Here is a 20,258-nt window from a genome sequence, read left to right as displayed (position 1 = left end):
GTTGTTGATTGTGTTTCTGTTTTTGATCTAGTTTTGGCTTCGTTGTTGATCGCGTTTCTATTTTTTATCTGGTTTTGGCTTCGTTTTTTATCTTTCGGTTTGGCTTTAGCTTGGTTGTGTTTTCTGTTTTTGATATGGTTTTGGCTTTGTTGTTGATTTGTTTTTTATCTAGCTTTGGCTCTGTTGTTGTTGATCAAGTTTTTGTTTTTTGTTGTTGTTTTGGATTTTTTTTTTTCAAAATAATACTGAATCTCAAACAATTTCTTTAGTTAGCATGTTTTCAAAACAATTTAGCAAACTAACATCTCGAGCGCAAGAGACTCGATTTTGTTGTGCTAAATCGAGTGTAAAGAAATCTAGTTCCATGAAACTCGAGTCTTCAAGACTCAATTTCCCTGAGATATCATTAGACCAAAGATTTAGGCTCAACAAAACGTCACCAAACCCAAAGACCAAGAGAAGAAAATGAAGGAATTAGAGGAAAACCTTCGCCTGGTGCTTCTTTGTCGCCGTCGCCGCCTCCTCCTGGAACCTTTGTAGTCGCTGCCTGGGTTCAGTCTGAGCCGAACAGTTTGGTTAGGGAGATCTGGGTTCATGGGTTTCTTCCTTCTTCGTTTGGTCTGGGTTTCTTTGTGTTTGTTCCTTCTTCGTTTGATCTCTCAGTTCTGTTTGACTTCTTCATGTTTCTTCTTCATTTGGTCTGGGTTTCTGAGTAATCCTTCTGGTTTGTTTTCCTTCTTCAGGTAGTTTGGGTTTCTTCCTTCTGGTTTTATGGAACTCAAGTTTGTAATGGTTGATTTCCATGCATAGAACTCGAGTCTGTAATGCTCGATTTAGCGCACCAAATTCAAGTTCCTTACACTCGAGATGTTAGTTTGCTAAATAGTTTTGAAAACGTACTAACTAACGAAATTGTTTGAATTTTAGTGTTATTTTGAAAAAATCCTTGTTGTTTTTGTTGATCATGATCTGGGTTTGGCTTTGTTGGTTCTTTTTCTTATCTGGGTTTCTTTATAGAACTCGAGTCTTTTACGTGGATAATTTTTCAAACTTGAGCCTTAAGACTCGAGATGTTAGTTTGCTAATAAGTTTGAAAACGATGCTAACTAAAGAATATGTTTCAAACATGGTGTTATATGGCAAATTTGGCCTAAGTTTATGGCATTAGACTTACTCGTCACCAAGTAGCAAAGTTGTGGAAAAATTGTGGCAAAATTGTGGATAAAATTGTGGCACTAGAGACTTACTTTGAGAAGATTTCTACCCAGACCCACTATAATTAGAAGTACAAAATTATTTCCACATTTCCTTCCTTTTACTTTTAACTAGTATCTGAGCACGTGCTCACGCACTTGCTCAAAGGCTCTTCTATTTTTTGGGTATAGATTAATAATTTGTTATTTATTATAATTTAGAATTTTTAACTTTTCCAATTACAAAAAAGAAAAAGTGATGTATACATAGGGTGAGTTTTGTAGATTTGAGGAGTTTTAAAACTAACAAAAAAGTGGTCCTATTTTGTAGGGAGTTAGTGAGTAGATGTAGGAATTAAATCAACATAAAAGTAGGAGTTTATCTGAAGCAGGAAGGCATTTCAATGTAGAAGTAGAAATTTATTTTTTGTCAATTTACTATTTTAACCCCATTTTTAAGTTTTAAATAGGGGTATTTTTGACAGTAAAAAAAACAATAACTAACTTTCTTTTGTCAATTTATTATTTTAACTCAATTTTTTAATTTGTTGGTTAATTAATTTAGGAGTATTTTTTATAGAAAAAAATAAATAATAACTAGTTTTCTGAATCCTCTTAATATATACCGATAATACGAATGGTGAAAAAATTCAAACAAACAGGCCATTACTTAAGAATTACCGCTAATACAACTCTGATTTCTTAATTCATGAGCTGATTTAAATCCCCGTGCGCACTACGCACCCCACTCAACGTATCACCAGCAACAGTCACACACTCACACCTATATATAAGAAACGCAAAAAACTAGCGCGCATTCACAAAGGTCGTTGAAGCTAGTGTGTAGTGTGTAGTGTGTAGCAATGGAAGACGAGGGAGGAGAGAGATCGAACATCGTGATTGGTCTCATCGAGAACAGAGCTAAAGAGGTATACTATCGTCTTCCATATAGATAATCTGTGTTTGCTTTCCCAGAAAATGCAAGTAAAGAAAAGAAAGTGAATGGAAGTGGTAGTATTTTCAAATTTTCAGGTATTGCAATATTCGGAACCGAAACACTAAAATCAGCCTAATACTACTATTTTGTTGTAATTGATAAATTTAACTCCTACGTCAAAAATAGAGTATGTGAAAAACGATGTTTGAAATTATATTTTGTTTTCCCTTTCCCTCGTCTTTCTCGGCGACCAAACAGATACTTTCAGTGCTTTTTCTACCTTTTTAATTGATATGAAATAGCACATTTGTGAATTTATGGCTTCTTTGATGTTCAACTTTTCATCAGCGTTTTGCACTCGAATTTTCTGGAGTTTCCTGAATAGGATTTGCTCTTATACCTTTAATTATTGGTTGAAACTTGAAAGTTTATAGTCGAAGATGATTATCATTAATTTATTTTGTTTAATTAATATAAGTGGGAAAAAATATTAAAATTACTGGTTAGATGATTTGCATTGAGGTTTTGTGAAGAAGTATTATAACAATGAAGCCAAATGCTAATTGCGTTTGAGAAACATGCTTTTCAATCTGAATTCACAAATGGCTCTTTTGTTTTAAACTTCTTTTTATCGAAATGCTTATATTGATTTCTTGGATTCTCTAGGTTCAGATATGAGTTGTTACACGCAATCTTTTGTTTGAAGATTGTAAATGAAAATTGAAAAATTTGCTAGTTTTTTTTCTTGGCTATATGTGTGTGTGTGTGTGTGTTGGATTTTGGATTTTTTTTTTTTTTGGGTACTTCCATGTTCAGCAATTTTGAGGAAAACAAATATTAGAGGCAAAACCTTACAGTTATGAATTCAACCTGCTATCTAAGCCTTCCACCATTGTACCACAGTTCAGAGGGTGTGGTGGATTGCATATTTGATAGAATAGAATGTACCATGGTGAATTGCGTTGCAAGAAACTTGGGTTTCCAAGGAAGTCTCTATCCAAAGATTATCAAATGAGAATGGAAATGGAATCATGATTTTCTGAGTACTATAGTTATGCAGAGTCATTACATTTATTTCTGTTGGATTGAATAGGATATTTATCCATGTGTACATGTGTGTGTGTGTGTGTGTCACTTGAAGTTAAGATTCATTTCCAAATGTTTATTATTCTGCCAGCTGAAGGCTGGTTTTGATGACTAATGATTGTCATTATGCGTAATTGATTCCAAATTCTCTGGATAGGTTGGAGTTGCTGCTTTCGACTTAAGGTCAGCTTCACTGCATCTTTCTCAATATATTGAGACTAGCAGTTCATATCAGAATACAAAAACTTTGCTGCATTTCTATGATCCCATGGTGATCATTGTTACCCCGAACAAGCTGGCACCGGATGGTATGGTTGGAGTTTCAGAGTTGGTGGATAGATTTTATGCTACAGTAAAAAAGGTGATGGTTCGTAATGATTCACAATGCAAAATTCTCTTTGTCTTGTGCTTGTATGTGCACTTTGGACAACCAGATTTGTATGTGCCTTTGTTTGTGTATGGTTTTTATTTTCACAAATTCATATCATATACTGCTTTGTGCAGGTTGTAATGGGCCGTGGTTGCTTTGATGATACTAAGGTTATGCTAGATACCTATTCTCCACTGATTTTTAAAATTTTGGGTGCTAATTCTTGCATCTAGCTGCTGGAAATGTCATTGTGGTTTTATGCTCCAGGGTGCTGTGCTGATTAAAAATCTAGCAGCCAAGGAGCCTTCTGCACTCGGTTTGGATACATATTACAAGCAGTATTATCTATGCTTGGCTGCCACTGCAGCTACTATTAAATGGTACATTCAGGGCTTGATCTTTTAAGAATTAAGACAAGAAGGTTGAGATGTTTATTCTGAATATGAATTCCTGATTTTACTTGATATTGGAGGTTAATTTGATGAGTTTCACATTAGAGGTTCTTATATCAATGTTCACTTGCCTATTAAATCTAAGGAGCAGTAAAATCCATATCTAGTTTCTGGCTAGACATTGTTTTTGAGGGGCTATTATTTTTAAAACTAGTTTTCATTTGAGAAGGAAAGTACCATTCTGTTGAAAAATTCAAGGCTTGAATTTTCCATGTGCTCGTGTACAACATGCATTTACTAGTGCTATCATATGGATGGTCTTGAAGATATAACAATTTATTATTGAAACATGGAATGCTAGTAAACTCAGTCAATAATGCAGTCTAATTTAGGGCTAATTGCTTGGCCAAGAATGGACATTTGACTTTGAGGTATTAAGCTGGACACCTAGGCCACATTGTTTCTGCTATTTCTGCTCCTGGGCCGAGAAATATTTATGTTTCATTCCTCCTCTTTAGAGTAGTTATCGTCCTTGGATTTTTTTAATTTACTTTCTCCATTCCTTCTAAATGCCCTTTGCAATGTTTAAGATTCTGCCCTAAAGCAATAAATTCGAAGTTCATCACATTTATTTATTTTCTAAGTTATTTGCCTAAAATTTCTACCTAAGCATATCATAATTATAATTTCTAACTACTAGTCCATTTCATACTTTGGAACAAATTCTTATTTGCCTATGTTTAATTCAATATTAATCTAAGTTTGCTTGAATTTGTGAACAGTAGTATGCACTTTTGTCTATTATAGTGTTCCTTACCCTTGATTACTTATTTTACTTCTAAAAACAAGCTTCAACTGCATCATGCACAGGACAGAAGCAGAAAAAGGGGTCATTGTTACAAACCACTCGTTGTTGGTATGTGTTTAATAATGGGTGTTCTTTCCCTTCCCATTTGAACCTTTAAAATAGATTTTGGTGGTTTCTTTATTACCAACATTTTCCTGGCTCCTGAAAGAAAATGTGATGACAGCTATCAGAATTTGACTGTCTGGAGGCAGAGGATATCTAAATCCATTAAAATTCACATTAAACATGAGTTTTTGGACCTGGTGTTGCCTGCTATAAGTCATGTTGCTATGTGTTGTCTGGTTCATTATGAGGAGTCCAAGAAACGTTGATTATACTTACCTGCATGTGGAAATGACTTACCTTAAAAAAAGGTCTGTTGCACTGATATCTTTTGTATGAAATAAAAGTAGTAGATAGTACCTTTTCTATATTTTAGGGCCCAGTTGTAAGTTTTCAATTGAATCGCAGTACCTACTAACCTCTTGACTACTGTTTTGTGTGATATCTTAATAAAGAAAACAAATGGTCATGTTGCTTCTAAAAGGATTTTATGATATTGCTGTGGCACCAAAATACTTCCTTAAACTTTGAAAGTAGTATACTACTCTCAAAAAGTTCCATCTACAAGATATGTAATAGTGACCCTGTAAAATTTGTTCTTGCATTTGAAATAATGGCTCAAATACATTACTTTATTTTTTCTTCCTCAGCTCTTCCATCTGTTTGCCTTTTTAGTTGCACTGTTTTTGGTTTTCTGGAATATTTTTTTATTTATTTTTATCATATAGTTATCACTTTCCCAGGTTACATTTAATGGATCGTTTGACCACATGAATATTGATGCTACCAGGTACCATCCCTTTCTTTCTTAATATATTAAGGTACTTATCCCCTGTCTCACATATATTACTGCACGTTTAAATAGTAGTACCTCCTATTGAAATAAATATTTGGTTGATGAGGGTAATGGTCTAGTCTATTTTATAATCTATTGTCAAGAAATTTTAAAGTTGAAGTTCGACTGCAGTGTACAAAATTTAGAAATTATTGAGCCACTTCATTCAACCCTTTGGGGCACAAGCAACAAAAAAAGAAGTCTGCTCCATATGCTTAAGACAACAAAAACTATTGGAGGGTATGTCATGTCATAAATTTTAGAAAATTCTCCTTTTTCCCTTTTCATCAATGTAAATCTATAATTTTGCATTGTTTCTGATTTCTTGTCCAGGACTAGACTTCTTCGTGCCAATCTTTTGCAGCCTTTGAAAGATATTGAAACCATCAATGCTCGCCTTGATTGCCTGGTTAGTGCCAAATGTGGCACTCTCAAATTTCTCAATAACAGAATCTGTGTTAAATTCTCTATCAAACTCTCCCCTACCTGTAGCCTTCTCTGTGCTGTTAAGATCCGCCCTTCTAGCTTTTTTGCCTGTTCTTCCTTGAATCCATAATATATTATACTCTTGTATCTCCCATGAATTACCATGTACTCTGCATTTGCTAACTTTGGAAAAAGCCATTTGTGCTTAAATGAAACAGTGCTACCCCTTTTCAATCTATGTTTATAATAAAATCATCGGAAATTACATTCCTATATAATTATGTGTGACTTAGTTATTGTTTAGTAATTTGCATTATATATTTATTTACTTTTACGGTTTATTCGGGTAGAGAAGGGCATTAAATTTTGGGGGGTTGGGAGGTTGTTACAAGCCACATGGCTAAGCTTGGGGATTTCTTGGACATACCATGTAATTTAAAAAAATATGTATATATATATATATATTTTTTTTTTTATAAAGGTTTATCTTGTAATGGATATGCACATTCAATCCTGGACAAATTCTCCCAGATTTTTCCACAATTTAACAGTATATGCATGTCAAATTTCTTCTTAAAACAACTCAGGGTTCTTTCTTCTGGTTTTTTTTCACACACACGCCCACCATTGTGCTTGCTGAAACATATATTTTTCTAGAATCAAAGCATTAATCTGAACCACATGTGGCTGGCTGCAAAAATCCTTTCTGCCATATAGCTCTGTTTGGAGCTGCTGTAATTTATCCATATCGATAAAAGCACATATATTATGACACCAAGTTTTATCCTTGTGCCCACACATAGAGAGCTCTCGTGAAGTATTGTGTTGCACCCACATCATTCTCTGAAGTTTAATCTGTGTGTCTAAGTTACCTATCATTGGCAGGGTTATTCTATTGTCCTTGGTGAAATTCATTAGCTCACTACAAAATTTGTAAGTGCAAAAGAAACCTAGTAATAATCTGATGAAGATTCATAAAATATTCAAAAGTTAATAATTTTATTTTTTGATATAATCCACCATCATCTATTTAATCATTGGTAGCATTATAAATCATGGTGCAGCTCACAACATTATTGTTTTAGATCCATCATATGTCTCTTCATTTATTTGATTTTAGGATGAGCTGATGAGCAATGAACAGCTGTTTTTTGGACTCTCTCAGGTTCTGCGTAAATTTCCAAAAGAGACAGGTGAGCAAAAAGTAAAGAGAAAAATTTATTCGATTTAAAAAAAATTATTAAAAAAAAAAAGGTTATGCTTATGATAGATTTTTGGTATTATATTAAATTTTTTCCCTTCATTCAGATAGAGTACTGTGTCATTTCTGCTTTAAGCCAAAGAAAGTCACAAATGGTGTCTTGGGTATTGATTACGCTAGGAGAAGCCAAATGTTAATCTCGAGCATTATTCTCCTTAAAACAGCACTGGATGCACTGCCTTTACTCTCAAAGGTAAAAATGTTTGCTTTGCTACACCACTTGGTTTCTATTGGACTCAAATATGTTTTGAAGTGTCAATTTATTTCATAAATCTCAGGCACTTAAGGATGCAAAAAGTTTTCTTCTTGAAAACGTATACAAATCCATATGTGAAAATGAGAAATATGCATCCATTAGAAAAAGGTATGTTGCAAGCTTTCCTGTTGATCATGTCATGAAATAGTTTGGACACAATCACTTTCTTGTTTTAAGTTTTAGGAATCCAACTGATGCAAGGAATGTGATGGGTTTCTGTTTAGGCTTCATTGAATTTGGGAATGAGAGTTGCTTAGAACAAATTAAATATTAAAAAGAGTTATTGAGTTGTGTAATCCAATGGTGGGATTTTCAAAATATTAATTAAAAAATAGTTAAAATTGAACCCAACCCATATATATATATATATACATACACACATATACACACACTAAAATTTCTATATCAAAACTCAACAAACAAATTTTCTGTAGTGTTTGAACTTTGAATTGGCAGCTTTTAGATTTGTGATTCAGGTTTGATTCATTATTTTAGCAAATTTCATGGTTTTTTACAACTGAGTATCATCTTTTCTATCTGCTGGTTCCAGACATATGCCAGCTTGAACACCATAGGGCATGCTTGGGCAGAGATATTTTTATTGATGTAAAATTTTTGGGTTGTCTAAGCTTGGTTTGAGACACTTGTCCTCTAGCCTGTGTTTGGACAAGCAGCCTCACATTGGCTCAGCCCAGCCCATTTACAGGTCTAGATGTAAGTTCAGCCCACCTTGATTAGTCACACCAAACTTACATAGTGATGATAGTAGTGGTTGTGGTGGTACCGTGGTAGTAATTAGAGATGTTTGAGCTGTTAAGCATTTTGAGATTTGTTTCCACCATGCCACTGATTCTGTATCATAGGAAAAATTTTGTTTGTACCTCTATGATTTAAAGAACATACTTTGTCATGCATCTGATACCCCATAAACACCCATTTTCACAATAAGTTGTATTTACTTAAGGATCGGAGAGGTGATTGATGAAGATGTTCTTCATGCACGGGTTCCTTTTGTTGCCCGCACACAGCAGTGTTTTGCTGTCAAGGCAGGAATTGATGGACTTTTAGATATAGCAAGGAGGTCATTTTGTGATACTAGTGAAGGTATTTGTAATTTTGTACAATTGATGAAGTTCGATTTCTTTGTCTTCCCTGTCTTCCCTGTCTTCTTTAATACATTTCACTGCAGTTTAAGGCCATCCTAAAAATATTTAATATTAATTTGACAGCAATACATAATCTTGCAACCAAGTATCGCGAAGATTTCAAATTGCCCAATTTGAAACTCCCATTTAACAGTAGGCAAGGTTTTTACTTTAGCATACCACAGAAGGATATTCAAGGAAAGCTTCCTAGCAAGTTCATTCAGGTCAGGAATAAGGTCTTTGCTCTCTTATTTTATGATTTATGAAAATCTCCTTAGTAATAACTTCTGACCCTTATATGATTGTGAGACTTAAATCAGGTCCTGAAACATGGGAACAACATACATTGCTCAACTCTGGAACTTGCTTCTGTGAGTATTTTGAACATTTTAACATTATTCTCTTCTAGCATTAGACTATTCCATGTCAAATGTTTTGGTGAAATGAGATGATTAAAGATTTACGTAACCTATCAGTCTATCAAATGACAATTTTACTATTTTTCAAGCCTCCTGATATTATCTTAACAATGCCCCCATCCTATCCATTAGAGTTCTATTTCTAATGTTGTTGATGCTTCTGGAACTTTGGTCACATTTGAGAGGTCTATCAGTGAAGAGGTGACAATTGAACAATTCTCCAAGCCACCTGATGTTATCTTGAACCCACCATCTTTCTTAGAGTTCTGTTTCATTGTTCTACCTGTTGATGAGTCGTGCCATATCGATGTGGGATTCATCTCTTCTTGAATATTAATCCTCAGTAAAAATGAGGTGATAATGATATGTTTAAATTGACTATGGATTCCAAACCTTGACCACCTCGGGTTTAAACTGGTGTTGGGCTCTTGCAGAAATCATTTTGTGATACAACCATGACAATTTTGGGGAAACAGCTATTACGAAAGAAAATAAGTACTCAACAAGATAATCATTTATTTCCAACTTATTGATTGAAACACATTCTTTCACATAGCAGCATGACACTGACATATGATCTTGGACATGTTTACTTATGTTGGTAGGCAAGGTGGGAGATATTTCATTTCAAATAATTCTTGAAAGTTTGATCAGTATTTGCAATTCTTTGATAAAAATTAGGCATTAAATATCATTTTTAGCCTATATATTGTGGTTGTTATCAACATGTGTTCGATCAAGTCACTATGATTTTTCATAGTGAAGCCCAAATTTTCATCTTTTAAGTTCCCCCTTGTGTGTGTGTGTGTTTTTACCTTTATATATTCATTTGATAAGCCTGTCTGGGTGTGGGAACACTTGTCATTACTTTGATCCATTGAATGAAATTTGCAGCTGAATGTTAGAAATAAGTCTGCAGCTGCAGAGTGTTATATACGAACAGAAGTTTGCCTGGAAGGTTGTGCTAAACTTGCTGATAAGTACAATACATCTTTTGTATCATGAACTTTATGAGTTGACCCTTTCCTCTATCTTTCTATGCTAAAGCATATATAAAAGTTCTTAAAGATTGAAATCATGAAGCCTGCACTTATTTTGTGTCAAGAGATTTTATTTCTGGGGAATTGAGTGTTATTAGAATTAGCTAATATTAATTATTATTTAACTCTGTGATAATATTAATGTGTATCTTTAAATTGATTTTACATTAAGCTTTCCAGATCCCTTTTGTGTCAAAACACAGGCAACTTTTTGATACTGTGTTCTCATATGCAGCAGGTTATTAGATCACTGGTTTTGCATGTCCTTTGTAATGCATATGATTTATTTACAAGTTATCTATATTTTATTTGGCCATATAGTGAGGTTTATATATTTTTAAACACTCCTCTATTTGTGCAATTAGCATCTTATGAATGCACTGTAAATACCAACAAAAGTTTATTGCAATCCTATGCTGATTCACAAATCCATTGATCTGTGGACTTGGGATATGTGTTTTACCATTGGTGTTTATACATGTAAATTTTTTGAAGATTTGTGAAAATATTTAAAACAAAATCTTTAGACTTATGTACCTTTCTTTTAAAACTCTTTATGCCCTTGGTATTATTCCTATATGTTTCAATTGTTGTCATGTTTTGTGGATATAAAGTTATTTATGGTAATTTATGGCATGCAGCACTTTTAGATGCCATTCGGGAGGATGTTTCTGTGCTCACTCTCCTTGCAGAGGTCTTATGCCTTTTAGACATGATTGTCAATTCATTTGCTCATACAATATCAACTAAGCCTGTTGATCGATATACCAGACCTGAATTTACGGGTTAGTAGTCTGGTATATTGTGCATATTCTTTAGTGACTATTAGAAGTGCAGTGTGGGAAATGCCTAATTGTCACATTGCTGACAGATAATGGTCCAATGGCAATTGATGCTGGAAGACACCCTATCTTGGAAAGCATACACAATGACTTCATTGTATGTAATTTTCTATTTTCATTAATTTGATTGCTTGTATCAGATTCTTTCTTATGTAGGAACTTTTAATCCTTTTTCTTTTTCAACCTTGATTTTTTTTTTAAAGATTAGTGCATTAGGAGTTGGACTGAACATTTCTTGTTTTGCAGCCCAACAACATCTTTCTCTCAGAAGCATCAAATATGGTGATTGTCATGGGCCCAAACATGTAAGAAAAAGCAATTGTTCTTCATATGAGATTGAAGTTTTTTATGCATTGTATCTTTTCCTTGATTTTTTTTTTTTAATCTTCTTTTTCTTTCTCCCCCCTCCCCAAAAAAAGTAGTTGTGAAGCTATCATGGGAAAAAGAAAAAATTGTAGTACTGCTGGCTTAATTCAATTGATTACTGGTAGAGCACATGACTTTTCAACAATCTGAATGTAGATTTAAAACCAAGGATGGCAATTGTACTCATGAGTATACGAAATTAGTCACCAGTGGCACCAAAGGAGTACCAATCACCTACATTCAAGTTGTTGCGACTCATGTATATAAGAAACAAGATTAATCAAGTCAACAAAATTGTTAAAAAAAATTACCTAAATATGTACACTATGGAGAATTAGGACTTAAAAAGCTTGAAAAAAGCCTAATTTATATATTAGTTGGCATCAATTTGTTGATGTTTAATGGTCATGGTTATGACCTATGAGACCTATGGTCTTGAATAAAATAGAGGAGGCTTTTTTTGCAAATATGGTTTGAGTAACCTATAATAAGAAAAAAAATTTCACTTATAATAAGGGAGGTGAATTGTGTTTTTACCATCAAAAAGTAGGCTAATGTCTTGAACATCCAATTGGCATATAATCCATATAGGTGTTTGCCTTAGACATGTCTTCTGGATGCAGTCCTTATGTCTTTCTTTTCTTTTTTATGAAGACAGTCTTTATGTCTTGGACTGTATGATTTATAAATTCTTTTGCTGAAGTTTCAACAAACATACACACGCCTGCACAGTCACAAAATGTTTATATTTATGAAAATATTTTGCTTAAGTTAGTTTACATATTGTTTGCTTCAGGAGTGGAAAGAGCACTTATCTCCAACAAGTTTGTCTCACAGTTATTCTTGCTCAGATTGGTTGCTATGTTCCTGCTCGCTTCTCAACTTTTAGGGTAGTCGATCGTATATTCACAAGGATGGGTACAGTGGATAATCTTGAATCAAACTCTAGTACGGTAAAATTTACATCCAGCATTGAAAATGTTTATCCCTATTAAATTTCTAATTGTCCCAAAGTTTAAGCTATTAGGGAATTGTAAATTTAATCATTTAACCATAGTTCTAACACTCCCCCTCACGTGTGGGCCTAAACTCCCCTTTTTAAGGAAGGGCCAACACGTGAATTTTAACATTTTAAATAAGAGGTAAAGTAGTGCTAGATATCAAACTTAAGATCTCTTACTCTGATACCATGTTACATTACTAATTGTCTCAAGAGCTTAAGCTATTAGGAAATTGAGATTTTAATCATTTAACCATATTTCTAACAATCCCTATATTACATACCATATGACTTAATTTCTTTTCTTTTTCTTTTTTTTTTTTTTTAATATAAGGATCAAAAAAGCAAAGTCATGTTTTTATTCCATTTGGTGTCACAGTTCATGACAGAAATGAGAGAGACAGCTTTTGTAATTCAGAATGTCTCCAGAAGGTACTATACTAAATGATGTTTATAACACTTGGAATGTGCAATAGTTTCAGCATACATCTGTTCTATTGGTACAGGAGTCTGATTGTTATGGATGAACTTGGGAGGGCTACTTCTTCCTCTGATGGATTTGCGCTTGCATGGAGCTGCTGCGAGTATCTGTTATCATTGAAAGCGTAAACTATTTTTTGCTTTACCAATCACCTTGCCTTTGATAAGTTGCAAAAGATTAAACGTACATAAGTTTATGGTATTAGAAAGGCAAAAATGTGGTTTTTGCTATCAAACATTATATGGATACTCTTTTGGACATAGCATGTTTAACAAATGATTAGACAATGCTAGTTTCTAAAACTCACAAAGTTACAATCCAAAAGAATACTATGTCTTTGATGTAACCAGAGTAATTAAATATTAGGTAGACATTAATTTCCCAAAAAAACAATGATCAACATTATCGCAGGGAAAATTGTTATTGAGTCATTGACGAGAATACTTAGTAAAGATAATGTATATCTGATTGGTTTGCTTGCATTTGTAAACAAATAAATTGAAATACTGTCTTTCTTGATCTTCTTTAGGTATACCATATTTGCTACTCACATGGAGAACCTATCAGAATTAGCAACCATCTATCCAAATGTGAAGATTCTTCACTTTCATGTCGACATAAGAAACAACCGTTTAGATTTCAAGGTAGAAATATGAGGATTTCTTTTCTTTTATTCTAGCTTTTTTACACTGCTTTTTCTTTTTCTTTTTTTTTTCCCCCCTGACTGGCGGTCTGATTTACTTACTCAGTTTGAACTCAAGGATGGTCCAAGATATGTACCACATTATGGTCTATTATTAGCAGAAGTGGCAGGTTTACCAAGCTCAGTGATTGAAACAGCCAGAAGCATAACATCCAGGATCACGGAAAAGGTGATTCCTATTGAGACTTGATACAAGAACATTAAGTTATTGTCATTAAATGTCAGTTCTTTGTTCAAAATCTTCTCTTTACAGTAGTGCTTTAACAATGTGAAAACGTAATTAAGCTTCAGCTACAAAACTTTCAGAAAAGTCCAATATATCAGTTGTCCAACCATACGTATGAAAAATATACATGTATGAAGGTGACACATGTGAATTAACATTCATGCAGAAAAGTATAGGTTGAAACAGGCAAGAATATTTATTAAAATCACAATTCATCTGCCAGTTCAATATTCATTTCTCAAGGAAACTCTGCATATTTATTCATCCATATCCATGGTACAATTGTCCTAAGGAGGTCCTACACAAAAAGGGGATCAACTTGAAACTATTCCTGTATAAACCTCTGCTGACAGAAATTCTCCAAAGCCTCAAACATTCTTATAAGGGTCTAAGTATTATGTTGGTGTCAACATTGATGGCCCAGGCACACAGTACTTCTAATCTAAGACACAGGATCTTGGTGGTGGTTGACTTTGTTAAACCTTACGAGCAAGTTAAAGATTTAAAAAAAAAAAAAAAAAAAAAAACTACTTCCAAAGCTGCTTGCATTTTTCATACAAGTTTTGAAAAATATTGGTTGACATTTACAGAGGCTTCAGCCTTCAGCGAGTGTCCCACCCCTGTGGCTTTTAAAACATATTTACTGGTTTAGTTTTTAAAATTTTTTATTGAAATCCAAATCATGTAGCTGTCTGTGTCTTTCTTTTACTTGATTTGATTTTTTTAATGAATTTTTCTTGATGTATATGGAATGGCCCCTCTTCATGAACTGCGGTAATCTGACATTTTAAACAAATTTCCAATGTCTAGGAAGTGAAGAGGATGGAAGTAAACTGCCTGCAGTATCATCCAATCCAGATGGCCTACCGTGTTGCTCAACGGCTTATATGTTTGAAGTACTCCAGCCAAGATGAGGATTCAATTCGACAAGCATTGCAGGATCTAAAAGAGCAGTATATTGACGGAAGGCTCTAGAGTTTGGTATAAAGCACAATTCTATATTTTGATACCTACTTGGTACTGAAAACACAATGTAACTAGTTTTGCTATCTGGCCCAGAGATGTATCGCCAACTTTTTGCAGAATATTCATTACGCCTGTGTTAATAGAAAGCCAGAATGTGCAGGTTCAAGTTTTGCCATGGGTTATTAATGGAAGCCACAAGGCTGTAAGGAGGTTGATATTCTTTTTACTTCTCTTGCGTGCCTGATTGATATTTGGCACATATGGAAGCAGCACTGTCCAGCAAGATTGGAAAAAATACCATGTTGAGATTTCATGCACGTAAGATTCAATACATGCAACTGGATGAGCAAAAGAAACTAACTGCACAGCTTATAAATGCATTAGATTTGTGCCAACCTGGTTTTCTGGGTGAATTTGTTGATATTTCATGTTTCTTAGACTTAGTTTGGAGTATAGAACCTAGATTTGTGGTTAACCCCTGAAACAATCAAATTTATCCAGACAAAAACGATTGAGGAGTCAGGAATAAAGAATATAATCGCCACATCCAACTGCAAAGCTATAACGTAGTAACGGCACAGAGCTCTGGATCCCATTGTGTTCAACTCTGAATGGGTAAATTTTGTTGTCAGCTTGTGCAAGAAAAGGTTCCTCTATAAATTATAGATTATAATCTTTATCCGCACAGTTCATACCAGGAAAAACTCATTGGTCAAAGTTGCCTCTGCTCTGGTTTATCACATTTCTGGCCGGGTATTTTTCTTTTGGCAATCATATTAGTTATCTTTTGGTAATCATATTAGCTAAATTGGGGAGGTAGGGCTAAAACTCCCGACACAACAGAGGCTGCCAGTAACACTCCGCTTACAAAAGCCAAGATCCAAAAAGATCATGGCAACAAGACCCGGCTACTACCGCCAAAATCAAATATACACAAAAAAGTGCGTATATTTGATAAAACATATATCCATAAAAAAAAAAAAAAAATAAAACCCTTGAAAAAGATGTGGGTTAAAATAGAACCCACGCAAATTATGTCGGACAATAAATCAAATTTAATTTTGGTTTAAATGACCATACCCACAACCAGCAAAATCAGATAAAATTTCATAGAGACGAACCTCAACTTAAGAATCCAGACGCAAGAATGCTGTAACAAAACTCAAAATCCAGATTGAAACACGCTAAAGGCAAAAGCTTGAGAATCATTAATTACACCAGATAAATATCAAAATAACAAATAAAACGCAGTGAAGAACCAGCTCAAGATATCAACTAATAAAATTTTTAAGTAGAACATAATTCGAGTCTTTCAATATCCAAAATTTCAAGCTCCAAATAACCACTACTGTTTTCGACAGACAATATCCAAAAAAGAGATGCAAAAGCTGAAAGCAACAACAAAATCTAACGGTAGCGACGAAGGGAGAGGGTGTTATTTCTCTTCCAGTTTGCCCTGCGAGAAGGACGTGCTTTGTGGTGGAGGTGTCCCTTTCCACGTAATCCCCTGTATTTCTTACCAGCAGAAGTGAGACCACGGAGCTCCCTGTGCTTGTGTTTAGCACCAGCAAGCCAATTGATTCTTGGGTCATTTCTGATTGCATTATGAGCAACATCAACCAGAATTACCTCATAGTACTTGTAAGTAGAGTCCTGTACCAGGAAATTGCAACATACAAGAACAAATCAGAAATCACCCCCAGCAACAATTACACAACAGCAATGTGGTAAATGAAAGAATAGGCAACAAACCTCGTTCAACCAGTATGAATTCAGAACCCTGAGACCACCCAAGTGACGACCAGCTCGTTCCTCTGCAACTGACCTCTTGCTGCGCTGAAACTTCAGTTGAGTAACACCCTGGTTTGTGGGCTTCCCGTACACAATACCCTTGGGAACAGGCCTCTTCCGACCACCACGTCTAACACGAACACGATAGACCACATATCCCTGCAAACAAGAAAGTCTTCGCTCAGAAAAACATACAGATGACATACTGTTTGTGAGCATGTTCACAAAAGACAAATTATATAAGAGAGGATGAAAACCAAGAAATGTTGTAAAGTCATGGTGAGTAAATGTCAACAAGGATTCACATTTTTCATTACTTAACCAAATTTTGGATTTATTTATCAGAAGAAATAAAATTCATCAACAACATTGAATTCACAACAAAACATGCCTCTGTTCCAACTGCAGCTTAAGCTCCAAAGAGGGACTGGGGCTGCTACGCACATTGGATCAAGACAAAAGCAAGATTCAGAAGTTGAGAACTTGCTTTGGTCAGACCATCGATTGTAAATTTAATGTTGCTGGTCTCACGAAGCATCTTTTCATATTTCATAAACACCCTCCAAAGGAGAAATGCATTCACATTAAGATGCAGCTAATCCAGCACTAAAGGATCTACACATTGTAAATCTTACAAAATTAAGAGATCACTTGAATAGGAAAGCAATGGTATAGGGGGTGTACTAAGAGTGTCATATTCCTAGAGTGCTACTAAGAAACTAAATCCTTAACATCAAAGTAAAAACAAAAAAAATTATAAACAGACCACAGAACAAGTTGCAGATATAATGGTGAAGAGGAAAAAGGAACATGCAAGCATATTCCTGGAGTGCTACTAAGAAACTAAATCCTTAACATCAATGTAAGAAGAAAAAAAATTATAAACAGACCACAGAACAAGTTGCAGATACAATGGTGAAGAGGAAAAAGGAACATGCTAGCATATCATACCTGCAAATTCAATCCTAGTTGTTTCAGTATGAGGAAATTCCCATAAAGCTAATAAGATATTTCATGGGCATATATCGCTCAAATGTGGATAAAGCTCCAACCAAGCCTAACCATAATTCAATTACAGTCAACGTATAATCTCTACAAGGTAACTAAAGCACCTCCTACCTGCTTTGCCTTGTAACCCAAGCGACGAGCCTTGTCAGGGCGAGTAGGCCTGGTGACACGAACAATGGCAGACTGTTGGCGGTACTCCCAACACCTCACCCTCTGCAAGAAACGCATAACATCGGATTGTTTCTTCCTCCATAGCTCTGACACGTACTTGTAAGCCCCTATTGTCACCAAAACAACAACATAAATAACAATATACCCCCATATTATTCACACATGGTATACAAAACCTCCATCTGTTTTAAGAAAATGTTTTTCATATGGTAAAAAAGGATCAGAAAGTCAACCCACCAAAGAGAAAAAACAAACACAAGTTTTCCTTGGTAAATAGATTACAGAATATAATCACACTATCTCATTTTCTAGACCCTTTACAGTTTATAGTGTTAGCCATAGAATTACATATCACAAAAAGAAAATTAGCAGCATGCCATTCACAAACTGATTTAGCAATTAGTTTCAGACAGTAAAAAAAATGATAAGCCTGATCTCAGAAAACATTCAGGATATAATTTAAATAGATCTACAAAATGCCCATTTTGCTCAAACTCAAACAACCCCCAAAAAATAATCTTACAAGCCAAGTATCATACGACATAGCTACCTTAATCAACATGAACTCTTTTCTTGCATAAACCAAAAACATATAATAGCATGATTTGTATTTCCCAGAACTTTATCTCAGCTAATTCACTGAGTTTTCTCAGACAGCAAGCGCGGCATAGTGGAACATAAAAAAACATAATAATAATGATAAAGCATACGAGTTATGAATGATAAAGAAAACAAGACATTTGGATCGAACAAAGAAAAAAAATCATAATGCTTAGAATTTTGAAGAAAAAAAAAAATTTCAAGGCTACACAAAATATATTCTGCAAACATGTAATGGAAAATAAACATGAAAATGTAAGTAAATTAGGTTTCGCACAGAGAGAGAGAGAGAGAGAGAGAGAGAGAGAGAGAGTACCCATGGGATCGGAAATGAGCTGCTATGCGCAGTAACGGGAAGGGTTTTTCTCTTTAGAGGGAGCTAGGGTTTGTGGCGATTCCTTTGCCTTTATAGGGTGGAAGTCGTGAAAGACTTTCCATCTGGGCCGTCCATTTTGTCTTTCAGGCTCCATCTTAAGAATCTTGTACGACGACGTCGTTTTTTTTATGATTATTCTCAAGAGTTTGATGGTGTGGGCTGGCGAAGGGCTGAGCTTGTCTTCAAAACAAAGCAAGTTGGGCCGAATTAAGAAGAAGGGCCCAACCAAACCCCCTCAATAAAAGTACATGGATCTTTTAAAAAAAAAGAAAAAAGGACAATGACATTATTTATTGGACAAAATTCTCAAGAATAAGTTATAAGAAAGAGAGATGAAGTGGGTGAGGACCATCAATGACAATGGAGAGGGAGTTTGAAGTCATTTCAGTGATGGTGGTGCATGTGTGGGAAATGAGAAGAGAAAAAGGATTTTGGAAAGGAAAAAGTTTGCCTCCAAACTGGTTTGAAGGAAAATTTCTCGAACTCTTTAAGTGTTAATTGATAAAAAATCATTTACATGTACTTTTAGTTATATGACTTAAATGAATTTTGTGATTTATTTAAATAGTACATTTGAATAATTTTATGAGGTGTCATGTTTTCTCCACACCGATTTGAAGGAAAACTTTTTCATTCACATAAAACCTGTAACTAAGAATGTGTGACTAATCTATTTAGGGAAAGAAGACCTAATCTAGTGGAAAATTTCAAAATTGGTCCAACAATACCACGTGTCATGTGCACTCTTTTTTTTTTCTTTTTTCTTTTTTTGTAAGCACATGAACAGAATGGGATATTTTGCATAGAACTAAACTATAAGTGCTAAATTGGCTAAATAAAAAGTACACAAGTCTAAATGCAACAACCTCAAAGTTTAAGAGGTCAATGTGTATTTTACCGGTTTTTTTTAATTATTTTTTATAATCCCTAAGTGTAAGTGACTGTATGCATATATCATCTCAAGAAGTGTTATCAACATGCTCATGAATCATCAATAATTAATGAAATATGTCAAACTAAGTAGATACTCATTCAAGCCAACATATTATGACGATTGCTATTGCAAAATATGTGTGCTTGGTGAGATATAGGATGAAATAGAGTATTGTAAGGCGTGTAGGAGCCCATTGGGTTTCTCGCTTAGGGTTATGTACAAGTTTCGACAACCCATCATCATATATCATATGTACTATGTAAATCTACTTTATGATAAATATGTGTTTGATTATTGCTTGCATTTTGATGATGATGGTGGTTGAAGTTGCATGTGTTATGGTGTTGAGTGTTTGCGTTGGGTAGTATGAAGTATGAACTATATTATTTCTTTAGTGTTTGGTCTATGTTCTTGTGCACACCATTACTTGATTAGTTAGGATCGGCTATCGCACACTAGTATGGGTTAACTGCTGTACATTATGACTGATTTTGGCATACTTATATGGATTGACTACTCTACCT

The 20,258-nt window shown here is 34.5% G+C and overlaps 2 protein-coding genes across 2 annotated transcripts; one reads left to right on the top strand and one right to left on the bottom strand.

The window, feature by feature from the left end:
* The first annotated feature begins 2,022 nt into the window (after positions 1-2,022).
* On the top strand, positions 2,023-15,389 carry LOC142614097 (DNA mismatch repair protein MSH4). Its single transcript, XM_075786643.1, has 24 exons — positions 2,023-2,122; positions 3,374-3,577; positions 3,721-3,756; positions 3,854-3,966; positions 4,849-4,894; positions 5,632-5,678; positions 5,856-5,963; positions 6,057-6,132; positions 7,270-7,342; positions 7,458-7,603; positions 7,689-7,774; positions 8,631-8,770; positions 8,896-9,035; positions 9,132-9,182; positions 10,125-10,188; positions 10,912-11,055; positions 11,142-11,209; positions 11,359-11,417; positions 12,275-12,431; positions 12,858-12,910; positions 12,985-13,083; positions 13,489-13,603; positions 13,709-13,831; positions 14,699-15,389. Exons 1-24 carry the CDS (start codon positions 2,057-2,059, stop codon positions 14,861-14,863), a joined length of 2,379 nt encoding a protein of 792 aa, XP_075642758.1. The 5' UTR covers positions 2,023-2,056; the 3' UTR covers positions 14,864-15,389.
* Positions 15,390-16,105: 716 nt separating this feature from the next.
* Positions 16,106-18,897, bottom strand: LOC142613611 (large ribosomal subunit protein eL15-like). The gene is made up of 4 exons (XM_075786037.1): positions 18,741-18,897; positions 17,765-17,931; positions 16,607-16,804; positions 16,106-16,507 (listed from the first exon to the last, which is right to left on the bottom strand). The coding sequence occupies exons 1-4, from the start codon at positions 18,742-18,744 to the stop codon at positions 16,262-16,264; spliced, it is 615 nt and encodes a 204-aa protein (XP_075642152.1). The 5' UTR covers positions 18,745-18,897; the 3' UTR covers positions 16,106-16,261.
* Between the last annotated feature and the right edge of the window lie 1,361 nt (positions 18,898-20,258).

This window comes from Castanea sativa, chromosome 10, assembly GCF_040712315.1.
Source record: "Castanea sativa cultivar Marrone di Chiusa Pesio chromosome 10, ASM4071231v1".
NCBI classification, from domain to species: Eukaryota; Viridiplantae; Streptophyta; class Magnoliopsida; order Fagales; family Fagaceae; genus Castanea; species Castanea sativa.
The sequence above is the reverse complement of the archived record's forward strand: the minus strand, read 5'-3'. Positions and strand labels throughout refer to the sequence as shown.